Raw genomic sequence first — 16,030 nt, 5'->3', positions numbered from 1 at the left:
AGACCTGCCTTCTACAACAGACAAATTATTGGATTAATTACCAGGTATTGCCTAAGGCAAAACTAATAAGTAATTAGCCAAGTTAAAATTTCTTTTGTAAATCCTGTGTTATTATGGTATCCTCCTGGCTGGCCGTCTTTTTCACCTCTATTCTCTTGTCATTTCAATGTTTATTCCTATTACCAGATGAGTGTTGCCCATACTCTCCTCACCATTTGTTTCTGGGAAAACAGAACTGAGCTCCCTCTAGAGGCTACTGGTTATATTGCACTACTGATCCTTCCATTGTCCTTAAAAGGCCATAATGACACATACAGGACCTTCCCTGCTACCAGTGTGGTGTTCTCTCTCTCTGCTTCTCATTTCAGAAGGTTGTCTGCTGGACCTGACCTTTAGAGGTGTCTTTGTCCTACTAATAGTCTCTTGCCAGTGGAGCATCCATTAATAATTGGCTACTACAACCCAGAGGATTTCTTTGGCTCTGTTCATACTTCTTAATCACACCACTTTGTATAGTTGAATAAGATGAAGAGGACTGACAACAGAAAGTGATTACATTCCAAGGGCTGAGAAAGAAAGCAAAAAAAGATCTGAAGATGGAGAGCGAAAGTCAAAGATAGGAGTGCAGCTGAAACAAATTTTATCCGGCAAGTGTTGATTAAACACTGAATATCGAATTTGCTAACCAGCAGCCAAGAAACATATAATAATTTATTTTTTTAAATATGTATGGAAGCATTTGCTAATGCAAGAGCCATTTTCCTAGTTCTATAAGATTCATAAATATCTTACTAGATGACAATGCATAAACTACGGGAGGTTCCTATAACCCTGATATTCATATTCATATATTCATGCCATTTCTAACAGCTTTGAGTAAACATTATTCTTCAGTTAGTGACAGCCTTGCCATGTGTAAGGTGTAGATGTATACGGTTTTAAACCGTGCTCGTGCTCATGTTCGTGCTTAAGCATGTGACCTTGTCAATGGCACATGCTCGTGCCCGCGCCTACGGCCTTTTTGAGTGTGTAAAGTTGTAAAACAGCACATATTTAAGTGTTGAACTGTACAGAAGAAGAAATTAAGAACCTTTAAGTATAGAAAGAAGAACTAAGGAACTTTTAAGTACAAAAGTAACTAAAGTTTCTCAAGAAAAGCTAAGTATAGAGAAGAGACTTTTTTTTTAATTTTTTGCCTTTTTTATTCTATGTGTGTAACTATTTTTTCTTTTATTCTTGTGTGAATTATTTGCTTTTAACTTTCACTAAATATTTTTAAACTAACTTCTGGACTGAGAGATGTCTTTCGACACGCGTTTTACCCATGCTTGACTTCGCCTTACACTTCGGCGGCTACACTAAAGTTTAAAACCTGCCTAAAGTTTAAAACCCGCCTAGGATCGAAACCAACCTAAGAGTTAAAGCTTGAAAATTGTCTTGGATTATAAAAAGAAAGCAAGCCTGCGTGTTCTACACCTGAGATCCGACTGCAACGAAAGAAAGCAACAACAACTTGAAAAAGACTAAACAGGTACCAATTAATCTTTGTCTTTGATTGGAGTAGGACATATTTAAGAATTGCTAGTGCTCTTCGCGAGACTGTATAAATTACAAAGGAGTTTTAGTATACCTTGTGGGATCGCCAAGGCATCTGAATCTGGGAGCCAGAAGAAATATTGAACCCCCAACGAAAGTATCAGTGGTGTGAGCGGAAGTCGCGACGATTATGACGCTTCAATGGAGGACCATCTCCATGATGACAGAAAGCCATTCAATTCAATGACAACTAATCTTCAAACAGTGATGGAATATAAATACAAACAATTATCCGATGTGATGGAGACCCTAATGGATTTAAATCAAAATGAACTTAGCTGTGAAAAAGTAGAATTAATCAAGAATCAGTTTGCCAACTTGAGAATGGAATATAAAAGGTTATAAACTTTAATCCACCCAGAACACCGAAGATGCAAGGAAAGTGATACAAAATAATGTTGACGCTAAAATAAAAACTGTACACACGTTTTGCAAAAATATAACTGAATAGATATTAGAAGCACAACAAAAGTTCAACTTTTCGGCTAACCAATTCAGGGATTACAGAACGATGAATGACATTCTTGACATTTCTCCAGAAGACAGTATCTCTCGGATTTCCATTCAAAGTAAAAGTCATGTAAGCTCAATGGCTACTTCAGTTAAAAACTCCCAAATCTCCGCAAAATCTAAACACAACTCTAGTTCAGTGGCTACTTCAGTTAGTGCCGTCAAATCTGAAGAGGCAGCACATGCCGTGCTGTTGGCTAAAGCAGAGAACCAAAGAAGGCTACAGGCTCTAAATTTTGCAGAAGCGCAACTGATAGCTAAAAGAAAGACTGAAGAAGCACAGCAACAAGCACAGTGGGAATCTGAGGAATTACAGTTAAAGGCTAAGAGAGATCAATTGGAGTTAGAGGAAACCATCGCAGAATCTGATGCAAAGTTGAGAGCACTTAAAGGGCGCAATCACTGCCCAAATTGACTGGATCCTTATAATGTGCTTCTCTGAAACCATATGTAAGAGATGCAAAACCACATGATACAAATGGTTATAACTTTCCAAATATGAATAAATGCAAAAACAATCCTCAGCAACAAAATAAAGCACTAGCACCTTCTCAACAACAGCATTATGGACAATGTTATGATCAACCGAAAAAACAACAAAACAAGGCACAAGCGCCTAATGTACCCCATATAAAAGTGCTAATATTTGATGGCGATATATTGACTTATATGAACTTTATAAGGGCATTTGATCGAATCATCAATCAGGTGGTGAGTAATCCTGGTGACAAATAAGAGTATTTAGTACAATTTACCAAAGGTGAACCTATAAACATTACACAGAACTGCATATATTTGCCATCAGAAGAGGGGTATAGAAATGTTAGAGAAATGTTAGAGACATTTTATGGAAACCACGTACAAATAGGAAATGTCTATGTGAAGAAAATCAGGAAGTGGCCACAAATAAAATCAGGAGATAGAGATAGCTTAAAGGCATACACACTCCTCCTTGGTAATTTTAAGAGTGTTATGTCGGGCTTAAAGAACAGAAACAAATTCAATATAAATTTAAATATCCGTACTATGTCATCAAAGCTTCCCCAAGAGCTACGAGAGCTCTGGCAAAATAAAGCAGCATAGATCGAAAGTAAAGAAAGAAGAAGACCAGGTCTTGCTGACTTATATAGATTTTTAGAAGGGTGGCTCGTAGCTTCCTTGGATCCAATGTATGGTGCTTCCTACCCAAGTTATACCTTCAAAAGTGAAAAAGAAAAGACTGATCATGAAAAATATCCAGTGAAAGGCGGAATGAGAAAGGGCAATTTTGTCTCAAATTTTGCTGTTACCGCAGAAAAAGGAAATAAAGCGGAGACGACTGGACGTTGTGACAGATTAGGGCTCTCTCGCTCCCTTGATCCCTGCAGACCACTCGTCAGACACAAGTTAAAAGCCCAATAATAGTCCAGCAAGGCTGTGTATTATGACTCCACTGTCCATGATTCCCTGCTGGCATTCGGGGCACCTCTATGCTGCAAGGAGTGCTCCATCTGGCGGCCTAGGGGTATTGGCCGGAATGAATGGCCGGCTATATCTCACAGTACTAAGCAAAGAATTATGATTCAGAGCGGCCAGCTCCGCGAGGAATGTCTCCCTCCAGGAGGAGTAGTTGATCGGGCCCTGGCGAAGTCCAGAAACTTTCCGGGAGAACCTTGGGGGAATATTATATAAAAAAGGATTTCTATTCCACGTCCTCCCAGGAAAACTTCGCCATCCATGTGGTGCTCGGCGGCATTCATAGCACAGCCACCTTCCTCCAGTGTGTATCCCTCTGCGAGTCTGAAAACTGTCTGGAAACTTCCGCTCCACCCCTTTGTCCACTGAGGAGGGTTCCACAGCCACCCCTGAGCTTTCAACTCGCTGCTCAACTTTGTCAGAAGACCCCTCTTTAATTTTGGGATCTCCTGTTTAATCTGGGGCTTGTCCACAGTTTGGGTCTCTCTATTAGTGAAAGAAATCCCTTTTCCTGTCTGCACGCCCTTTGATTTATTAATAACACGGGTCGGGGTCTTTAGGACCAAATCGCTCCGAGAGACAGCACCATCCAGCTGCTCCGGCTTGACTGGCCCTTCCTCTGGCCACTCTGTAAACGGTTCGGCCTCTCTTGTAGGGCACGCATCTACTTGGCACCCGCTATGGATTAAACGCGGGCCCGTGTCATTCTGTGTCCCTATTTCATTATATACGGTACCAGTAAAACTCACCTGTACTGGCAAATCAATCAAGATGGGAGACTCCCGACCAAATTGCCATAGTAATTCATCCACCTTTAATAAAGGCGCTTTGGCCGCTGCTCCCAGATACCCAACGATCTTCTTTATTGTCTCCACAACCTGTAAGAAATTGTGCACGGGCTGAAGCAATTTCTCCAGCTCGCGCATGTCCAAAAAGTTACTTAATTCAGCCGGAGGCAGGCTCGAGCCATCACAAGCCTTACCCTCTGGCTGGGAGCCAATAAGCAGGCCCACTCCTGGCACGTGCTCTGATAGGTTCCGCAAGGGAGCCTGGGATTTGGAGTTCCTTTCGGAGGTGTGTGGTGCCACTTTTGGCTGACTGCAATCTGTCTGTCTCAATTTATCGACGGACCGATCAGTCATTTCCCGGACCTCCTTACCTTTTTGTAGGGAGAGCGGTGCTTTACTCGCCTCCCCTTTCCCCTTCAGAAAAACCAAGTCTGTCTTTTCTTGGGTGAAGCCACAAACAGCTGGACACGGACCTTCTCCTTTCCATAATCCTCCAGGGTGGGTCACGTGTCCGTCGCCGGCACCCGACTTGCGGAAGTTCTTCGTGTTAATCGTTTACCTGAACGAGAGCGCGCCATCGCCTTCGGGTTTTTCTTCTGCCTCCTGCAGAGCCTCCGGATGGACATCTGGGAGTTATGTGCACGGGACAACATGTGTTATTTTAAAAAAGATTTCCAAAACCTTCCCTGGCACATTCCTCCTTGAAGTCGTCCTTGACCGGATGCTTCTCCCGATATGCGTAGCCGCTCCATGGTTTGTCTTGAGCGCAGGCAATGCTGAGCCCTAGACCTCTGCTTGTGTTGTTGCTCTGCTTTGCCTTCTTCTTCCCCATGACAGACTTGAAAATAGGGTTAGTGGCGATTTTTCTGCGTGTCTTGATGCTGTCTTCTCGGGGTATTCTGTCCACAGAAAGGATTTTTAAATTCAGGTCCTCTGCCAAACCGACGGCCAGAGAATCCTGCCAACTATGCCAATTGTGACAGATTAGGGCTCTCTCGCTCCCTTGAACCCTCAGACCACTCGGCAGACACCAGGTAAAAGTCCAATAATAATATTTATTATTATAAATAACTGCACAATGCACGCTCCTTTCCACACTTCTCAATAAACCAATCACAATAACAATCCTCCAAACTCCCAGACGCTTAGTGACCTTTATAGTCCTTGACCCGGAAGTGTTTGTCCTTCAGTCCATGCGATTATCCAGCACTTTCGGGTTAGGTAAAAACTTCTCTTTTTCTTGAGCCCGGAAGTATATCATTTCTTCTGTTCCCATGACTTGGAAATACTTCCGGGCTGTACGGAAAATACAAATCCCTGGGCCTCCCTGCAGCGACTCCTGGCGGCCCCCATGGTATCCAGCAGGGCTGTGTATTATGACTCCACTGTCCATGATTCCCTGCTGGCATTCAGAGCATCTCTATGCTGCAAGGAGTGCTCCATCTGGCGGCCTGGGGGTATTGGCCGGGATGAATGGCTGGCCACATCTCACAACGTGTACACGTTAAGCAGTCTTTTCTGTGATAAAAAAGCATGATTTTAATGACTGCAATGCAATCCAGAATTTAATTTATGAAAGTAAAATTGACTTTTTAAAATCCAAAGGCTTATACTTTAAATGCCTTAAACAAGGATATCTTAGTAAAAATTGTGAAGAAAAGGTTAAATGCAGCATATGCTCTTATTTTCACCCAGTTATTTTACATGTAAACAAGGAAAAGAACTCTGATGATAAAGCTAAATCTCTTAAAGATGAGAACACTAAATCGAAACAGAAAAGCACTTCTTCTACGAATGCGCCCATAATACCGAAAGAGACTTGTATGGCAACCGGGGTTGGAAAGGGCATCTTAGCTGCGGTTCCAGTCAAAGTTAAGTTCAAAAGGAGCGAAACATATGCTCTAATAGACTCATTTAGCTCAGCCACATTTTGCACAGAAAGCTTACGATAGCAATTTAACCTTTCAGGAAGAAAGTCGCAGTTATATCTCAACACCGTAGAAAATCCAGAAAAGCCATTAAAATGTAAAGTCTTATCTGGCATACAAATCTGTGGGCTTGAAGAAAACACATTTTATGACTTACCAGAGGTTCATACAGTAAATGTTATACCTGGATATAAAGAAAAAAATCCTACTCAAGAAGATATTAGGAAATGGCCTTACCTTAAAGATGTGCATTTACCCTAAATAAATACAGAAGTAAGTTTGTTAATAGGCACAGATTCTTGTAAAGTCATGGAGCCATGGGAAATCATACATAGTGAAGGAGACGGACCTTTTTCAATGAGTACAGTGCTAGGATGGATTGTTAACTGCCTTACAAACGATTCAGACAATGAAAGATTAAAAAGATATTCAGTCAGTTATATGACAATAATGGAGGTGGAGCAAATGTTACTCCTGCAATACAATATAGACATTTGAGAATGCATCTGTGAGGAAAAGGAAGAAATGTCACAGGAGGACATTAAATTCAAGCATATAGCCTCAGATACTGCAAGGCTAGTAGATGGTGTGATGAACGGTTGGGACATCCCTCAAATGAAGAAAATAGCCTTTACAGGACAATACATCCCCTGGGATGCAAGATGGCAGCTGCCCTGGATGGAAATGGTTCCCCGGACTCCCGCAGGAGGGCAGGGGACATGGAGTCCAGTTGTTCAGTCCTGTTGGGTGCCGTGGGTGCTGCCAGGGGGAGCTCACCAAAAACCAGGGGGATATTACGATGACGTTAACCCAGAAGTACTTAGGAGTCAGGAAGACAGAAACCCGCAGTACTTCCGGGACACCTGAAGAAGGCGTTTGACCCGGAAGTATTCTATGTAGTATTCAGGGACTTTAAAAAGGACTATGGGAAACCCAGCACAGGGAGCCGGAGTTGGGTGGTAGAGGACGGAGCTGCTGGGAGTGGAGGATTGTGTGTGATTATTGTATTATTGATAATTTATTGAAGAATTGTGGAGTGTGCGGCGCTTTGTGCACTTTATTGAAGAAAATATTAAAAGAATCTTCTTGTGCTTTTACAAATGTGTCTGGGACCTCTGTCTAGGGGGTTCAACGGGGCAACAGCGACCCCTAGCGTCCAAAATGGACACTATTGTATTAATCTGCCTTTTAAATATGAAACACTTAAAAGTGCCAAACAATCTCTGTGTGGAAAAACAACTCGCTATTGGACTTAAAAGGAAACTGACAAAGTATCCAAAATTCCATGAGGATTACAAAATTTTCATGAAAGACATTTTAGACGAAGGATATGCCATCAAGGTACTCACTAAACAGCGGACCCTTGAAAAAGAGAAAATGTGGTACATCACTCACCATGGAGTATATCATCCAAAGAAAAATAAAATAAGAGTGGTCTTTGACAGTATAGCCACTTATCAAGTTTTTTCTCTAAATGAACAGTTGCTAAAAGGACCTGATTTAACTAATACACTCATTGGAGTTCTTACAAGATTCAGAGAGGAACCAATCGCTCTCTTGGCAGACGTTAAATCAATGTTCTATCAAGTGAAAGTTTCAGAAAAATACACAGGTCTTCTTCGTTTTCTGTGTTGGCCTGAAGGAAATCTAAATAATGGACTAGAGGAATACAAAATGACAGTGCATCTTTTTGGTGCAACTACGTCACCGAGTTGTGCTTCTTATGCCTTAAGAAGAACAGCAGTGGATTCAAGAGGCACAGCTCCAGAGGAAGCAGTTAACACTGTACTGAATAATTTCTATGTTGATGACTGTTTAAAGTCAATTGCTACAGAAAAACAAGCCATAAAATTGGCCAACAATCTTCAAGCCCTGTGCTTAAAGGGAAGATTTTATCTTACAAAATGGATAGGTAATACTAGAGCACTTGTGTTGTCTATTCCTGAAGAAGACAGGGCAAAAGATCAAAAAGCCATGATTTTTTACTAGTTGAAAGAGCCTTGGGTGTTCAATGGTGCACACAGACTGACAGTTTCAAGTTTCAGGTAAAGTTGCAAGATAAGCCTGCTACAAGATGTGGTATTCTGTCAGTGATCAGTTCAATATATAATCCACTTGGATGTTTAGCACCAGTTATACTGCCTGCTAAGCTTATTCTAAGAGAACTATATAAGAGAAATATGCTTGGGATCAAGAAGTGGAAGTTAAGTATGTTCGGCAATGGAAAAAATGGATGGACAATTTACAGCTACTTGTGGATTACAATGTAGACAGGTGCATTAAACCGCCTGGATTTGGTCAAATGCACTGTACAAATGCATCATTTTGGAGATGCCTCGGAAAATGGGTATGGCACAGTTTCTTACCTCCTTCTGACTAACAAAGAAAATGAGAGACACTGTTCATTTCTAATGGGGAAATCAAGAGTGGCAACACTAAAACCTGTCACGATATCAAAGTTAGAACTTACAGCAGCAGTGGTAGCAGTCAAAATGGATAAAATGTTAAAACAAGAATTAAAGATTCCCCTGCAAGAATCAATCTTTTGGACCGACAGCACCACAGTACTAAGGTACATTGCAAATAAAAGTGCACACTACAAAACTTTTGTTGCAAACAGAATCGCAGTGATAAGAGAGCACACACAACCCTCACAATGGAGGTATGTCACGTCTTCACAAAATCCTGCGGATCAGGCATCAAGAGGTTCAATAATAGAAAGCTTCATCAAAAGTAAGGCTTGGATACAAAGCCCAAATTTACCTGCTATAGCCTAAGAGACCGGATGAAGTGGACCTGTCTACTACTGACGATCTGGAAATCAAAAGGTGTGTAATAAATTTTGCAAGTGTAGAAGAAAAAATTGAACCAGTAAAAAGACTTGTGGAGTACTACTCAAAATGGTACAATTTAAAGAAAGCAAATAGCTTGGTTCCTTAGATTCAAAGAAGTGCTACTGCATCTGAAAGAAGAGAGAAAGGCAATTCAATACACAGTCAGTCAATCTGGACACAGCCCAGAGAAACAAACAACATTAATCACAGTACATATGTAGGAATACAAATCATCAATGAGGATGAAGCGACTGTCTCTAGATGACTTGTCTAAAGCAGAAAACAAGCTTATTCGCCTCAGTCAACTACAAGCTATCCAAGAAGAAGTTAAAGCCCTATGTAAAAATCAGCTTATAAAAAAAGGTAGTAAAATCATCAAACTGGATCCAGTTCTACAAGAAGGAATATTAAGAGTCGGAGGGAGACTCAGCAAATCTACTATGCCAAAGGAAGCCAAGCACCCTGCAATTGTTCATTAAAGCTCACATATCGCTACACTCCTAATCAGACACCTTCACCAAAAACATAGACACTGTGGACGTAATTATTTGTTAGCAGAACTACAAAAAAACTGGATACCTCAAGCAGATGCAGCTATCAAAAAAATAATTTCAAAGTGCACTACGTGCACAAGATACAATGCAACAGCAGGTAAGCAAAAAATGGCAGATTTGTCAAAAGATCGCCTAGCACCTAACAAACCACCTTTCACTAATTTTGGAGTTGATTATTTTGGTCCCTTTTTTGTCAAAAGAGGTTGAAGCTTCATCAAAAGGTATGGAGTAATCTTCACCTGTTTAACAACTAGAGCCGCACACATAGAGATTGTGCATAATTTAGACACAGATTCCTGTTTCCAAGCCATACTCAGATTTATGAGTAGAATATGTCAGGTTAAAATGCCCTCAGACAATGGAACAAATTTTGTTGAAGCAGAAAGAGAGCTACGAGAGGCTACAAAAAACTTGGAACACGAAAAAATCAGTAACGCAATGAGGCAAAGAGAAATCAAATGGATTTTTACCCCACATTCAGCCTCTTATCAAGGTGGAGTGTGGGAAAGACAAATCAGAAGTATAAGAAAGATTTTAAATTCGACACTAAACCAACAAACACTCGATGATCAAAATCTGCATACACTGATGTGCAAAGTGGAATTAATGCTCAATAACAGACCCCTTACAGAGACATCAAACGACCCTAACAATCTGGAACCACTCACACCCAATCACTTACTGTTGATGGACACTCAACCCGAAATGCCACCTGAACTCGTTTCAGAAAATGAACCATACCCAAAAAGACGCTGGAAACAAATTCAATACATGGCTGATTTGTTTTGGAAAAGATGGACTAAAAAGTATTTGCCAATACTTCAGGAACATCAAAAATGGCTTGCACCAAGAAGAAATTTTGAGCCAGGGGACATTGTTTTAATTGTGGATAGAGTTATACCTCACAATTCTTTGGTAATGGGTCGAGTCATCAAGACAATGCCAGATGCCAAAGGTGCAGTCAGAAGAGTTTGTGTGCAGACCAAAAACAGCACACTGCACAGACCCATGAACAAAATGTGCCTGATCCAGGAAGGATCAAATAACTACAATGATTGATCTTTATTTGCATGCTTAATTTCAATTGTGTTTGTGTTTTACAGTAGAATTTAAGTTTTAAGTTTCTTAAGTTTTAAGTATGGTTTAAGTTCAGCAAAGAAGTGAAGGCTCTTAGTAAGTAAAGTTAAAATAATTGATTTCTGCCCTAGCATAAATAGCCGGATGTGTAAGAGCCATTTTCCTAGTTCTATAAGATTCATAAATATCTTACTAGATGACAATGCATAAACCATAAATAGAATTGTATTGGTATATTCTTGCCATTTCTAACAGCTTTGAGTAAACATTATTCTTCAGTTAGTGACAGTCTTGCTATGTGTAAGGTGTAGAGGCATATGGTTTTAAACCGTGTTCATGCTCATGTTTGTGCTTATGCACGTGACCTTGCCTGGGCACATGCTCATGCGTGCACCTATGGGCTTTTTGAGTGTGTAAAGTAAATTGTAAAACAGTAAATATTTAAGTGTTGAACCGTACGCTTAAGGTGTTAAGAAGGCAGGCTCTATTGTATAAGTAAAATTGGACAGTTTAACATTTGTAGTAGAGCGATGGGCATTAAGCAAACTCCTGTCAATCATGAAGAATCCACTGCATCCACTGAACAGTGTCATCTCCAGGCAGAGGAGTAGCTTCAGTGACAGACTTTTGTCACTGTCTTGCTCCACTGACAGACTGAGGATATCGTTCCTCCCCCACACTATGCGACTCTTCAATTCCACCCGGGGGAGTAAATGCTAACCTTACTCAAAGTTATCTGTTAGTTGTCTGTTTTTACATGCAGTTTTTATTACTCTTTAATTTAATATTGTTTTTTGTATCAGTATACTGCTGCTGGATTATGTGAATTTCCCCTTGGGATTAATAAAGTATCTATCTATCTATCTATCTATCTATCTATCTATCTATCTATCTATCTATCTATCTATCTATCTATCTATCTATCTACAGAAGAAAAAATTAAGAACCTTTAAGTATAGAAAGAAGAAGTAAGGAACTTTTAAGTACAGAAGTAGCTAAAGATTCTCAAGAAAAGCTAAGTTTAGAGAAGATACATTTTTTCATCATTTTTTGCCTTTTTTATTCTACGTGTGTTGCTAATTTTTCCTTTATTCTTGCTTGGATTATTTGCTTTTAACTTTCACTAAATATTTTAAAATGAACTTTTGGACTGAGAGATGTCTTTCGACACGCGTTTTACCCGTGCTTGACTTCACCTTACACTTCGGCAGCTACAGCTAATAAGCAATATGAGTGCCAAGTATATATAGAAAAATTACAATATACCTCCTTAAAGAGAAAATATATTATAATATTGAATAAAAATCTCTAATGTGCTTTATCCTAAATATCAGACATTTATGATTTTTAAGCAATGTTTCAGTTAAAACAGCAGAATGATCAGAATAAGCAAAAGGGATAGGCATCTTTAAAAAAATAACTATTAATTGCTTTATATGAATAACAACGATATGTATGATTTTTAAAGGAGTATTTTATGAATGGGAGACATAAGAGTGAAACTTTCTGAGACACACAACTACTGTCATATATGGTGGTAGTATCTTGATTTGGTTAGGCTTTGTTTCCATAGTTGTTGGATAACTGAAGAAAAAATAAATTCTGCTTTGCATCAGAGGCTTCTATTGCAGAATATTTGGTCATCCGTCCACAAGCTGAAATTTGGCATTGTAGCAAGACTGCTATCTCTAATATATAAGCAAGTATATCGTATACAGTATTTTGGAATGGCCTAGTCAAAATCTAGAACAAAACCTTATAGAAACACCATAGCAGGATCTAAAAGAACACTTACTTTAATAATAGTAAACACTTGCTCTTGAGATGATGGAAGTCTATTGATCAATGTATCAATTAAGCATAGTATTCAAGCTTGAATGTTTTCAGCTCAGGCTCAGGCCTTACATGAATTCTATTGTATTTTTTTATCACTCTTACAGTTTCTGACTTTGTCCTCACTTCACCCAACTCTAATTCTCCTTACCCTACATATTGGTAGTTTATACTAATAATGTGAATAAGTTCTTTGTATTGTTTTATGAATTAATATTACATACTTTATACTGTAATTGTGCATGTATTCACTGATTCTGAACAAACACTTTAAGGATTTCTTAAATCTGGAGGATATGCCCTCCTTGGACTAGGCACTGCCAGAAGCATTGAATGGGATTGGGTCCACCTCTGTGGTAAGACTGCAGGGGTGATAAGATCTAACCAGAAATACTGAAAAGTACTCAATATTTTAGTTGGTAGATAGTTTAGAGGAAACACAGGAAAGTGAAATGGCCGAGCTGTAAATATAACTTACAAATCTGTTTCCTCAACAGTCTGCTAATTACTGACTCTAATGAGGACCCACAATCCAAGCTGAAATCATCCTGTAGTATACAGTAAACTTAACAAAGGTCTAGTTTTCTCAAGGTGTATATAGAAGAAACATTGCTTATACAGTATATCATAACCACTTTCTAAATGTAAATGTTGCTCTTTCACCTTAATTCATCTCCACAATAAACTGAGCTTTGTGAGCCCATGACACCAACCCTTTACCATCTCTTTGTCATTTTTATTTTATGACATTTACAATTGGGTAACTCAAGGCACTAGCACTGCTGCTGCCTCATAGGTCCAGCATTCCAAGCTCAAACTCTATGCCTAATCAATTGCTGTATAGACATTTTCTAGTGTTTGCAAGTTTTTTTTTTTCTGTGTATTAAAGATATATACATGTGTGTATTATTTTAAGTAGCTGTTATAAATTGGCACTGTATCAATATTTGAAGCCCTTGTGTTGTCCCTTGCCTTGCACCTTATGTTGCTAGAATAGACACTGACACACACTATATCCATGATCAAGAATAAATGGTAAAAGAATGTTACTGAAAATAATTTTAATATGGTTGCATGCTAATACAAGTAAAATCATATTGCAGTATATTCTCAAATCCATTTAATCATATTCAGGCTCATAGAAGTCCTCACCACTCCACTATTGAACCCACTTACATGCACACACTCTTACATAAGGGACAATTTGGAACTGACAACTTAGACAAACTGCATGTATTTAGGGATGTCTTATAAAGACTAGAGAGGGAACATGTAAATGGCACACAGTTAACATATAGGCACTCAATGCAAATATTATAATAGAAAAAAATCATGTTTCTAACCAGTGTTGACATTATTGCATTTTTAAGGATATGATTGCATTAATTTTTAAAAAATGATGAACATACCTTTGAGACATAATTTTATAGGCATCAGGAAGGTAGCATCTTATGTTCTCCATTTGAGCAGGATCAGCATCACAGATTTTATCATCTGTTCTTCCATAATTGGCACTTTCAATCATGATGACATCTGTCCCTGGACATCGAAGTTCTATAGGATAACTCTCACAGGATAACTCCCTTCTTACAACTGCCATTGGAATAGGTGCACGGCTAAAAGCTATAAGAAGAAAACATAGCTGTTACCTGATTGCTTTGATGTTTACATAGTCACAGCAGAAATCTGACAATCTTTTCATTAGGTAACCAAAAAGCTTTGTCTAATTCCGTTGTATTAAAAAACCTTCAGGGAGCAGGAAAAAAACATAGAGATTTTTTGAAACAAGCTAAAAACATACTGCAATTTTAGGATGACTTGGGATCTCATTTATAAAATTTTGCATGGACTTGAGCATGAAAGTATGTGTAGCCCAAAAGACAATGTGTATGGCAAGATAAAAAAAGATTTATTAAACCCAGCGCATGCACATTTAATTGCAATGTATTGCAATGGACTCACCCAATGTGGCTAAAAGGAATAGTGAAAAGGTAGCCAAAAATAATTTGGATCCATACAATTGCTTAAGTTGCTCCTTCCATTATATGAGGTCCTAGAATGAATTCTAGGTTCAAAGTTACAACAGGCTTAACATCAATGCCTTTTCAGGGGTCAAGGATCAGGAAATTTTCCCAATGATTACTTGTTTTTATTGGCAGCTTTTAAAGGATAATGACAGTTACAGCCTGCTCTAAGACTTGTTAAGAGCTTATAATATCATATACAACTATAATATTGTTATAAATCCAAGAAATCAAAGGTTTTGAACTGTGAGACTGCTTCCCTTGGTAGCAGTTGTCATACACGTGTGCATTGGAGGCAGCTAAAGTACATGAGAAAGGGCAATTCTGAGTCATACCGGGATGTGGCAGTGTGCACTGACTCTTTTTCTTCCTTTCCTGTAGACCATTGACGGGAGATCCCACCTGGCCCTCTTGACGGCACTTCCAAGACCGAGCCTATGGAAGGAGACCTTGCCGGCTCCGGCCCCTGTGATGTCACGTCTGGGCTCAAACCTATGGCTGAAGACCTTCCTGAGCCCGACCCCTTTGATCTCACTTCCTGTCTTCCCATTTAACATTAGAATTGCCAGAGCCAATGAAAAAACTCGTAGATCTGTCCCACCTTAAATTGCTTCTCATTTCTCCATTAACATCTTTTGTCCTGTAAATGTGTGGATAAGCAGCAAACAGCAAGCAGCCTGCTATCACATCCCCCACCCCGCACCAGTTTTCTCAGCTCAAGTCTGTTTACCTGCGTGTCAGTTGCTTAGAGTTGTATAGAGTGAGAAGTCAAGCAAAATGACACCTTTTATAAATACTATATTATTTGGAACACTTGCATTTCATGTGTGTTCCGTGTCTACAACGATCTATGTAAACACATCGTTAAAACAGAAACATTTTTCATATTTTAGTAATAAATGACAAAATGTAGACATGAAGTGTATAATGTTTGCAGCCTGAATTCAAAATATCAAAGAAACACTTTCACAATAGGTACAAATATAACAGAATAAATGCGCTTCCATTCAAAAATATAACTGCAGAAAAACAACCCGCATTAAGGTGCGACATTGACACACATTTGCTATGACTGCTTTGGTGGGGCAACGGTATCAACTGTTGACTGGTAATCAAAACTTCACGGGTTCAATCCCCAACGAGTCTGTTTTAAGAAGTGAGCTGCTTTTATTCTTACTATTTTAGAATAAAAACATACATTTGATTTCAGTCTGTAACAGCCGGTGTAAATGTATGATACTTGTAAAGATTAGCTTTGTCTTTATTTTTTTTATTATTCAGTTCCATTCTCTCGAACCTATGGCTGAAGACCTTCCTGAACCCGGTCCCTTTGATCTCACTTCCTGTCTTCCTCTTTCAAAGTCTCCCCTTTTTCCCTTTTCCCTCAGTTTGGTTTGGACTCGGTTTTGTGTACATCAGTGCTGTATTCAC

The 16,030-nt window shown here is 39.2% G+C and overlaps 1 protein-coding gene across 15 annotated transcripts in view; it reads right to left on the bottom strand.

The window, feature by feature from the left end:
• Positions 1 to 16,030, bottom strand: part of adgrl3.1 (adhesion G protein-coupled receptor L3.1) — a 1,314,450-nt gene that overhangs the window by 975,220 nt on the left and 323,200 nt on the right. For all 15 annotated transcript variants that reach the window (XM_039751107.1, XM_039751111.1, XM_039751112.1 and 12 more), the window contains exon 3: positions 13,985 to 14,198. In XM_039751107.1, the coding sequence (XP_039607041.1) occupies positions 13,985 to 14,198 (214 nt within the window). The remainder of the gene's footprint in view (positions 1 to 13,984; positions 14,199 to 16,030) is intronic.

The sequence above is a fragment of the Polypterus senegalus genome, chromosome 4 (assembly GCF_016835505.1).
Source record: "Polypterus senegalus isolate Bchr_013 chromosome 4, ASM1683550v1, whole genome shotgun sequence".
Taxonomy (NCBI): Eukaryota; Metazoa; Chordata; class Cladistia; order Polypteriformes; family Polypteridae; genus Polypterus; species Polypterus senegalus.
The sequence above is the reverse complement of the archived record's forward strand: the minus strand, read 5'-3'. Positions and strand labels throughout refer to the sequence as shown.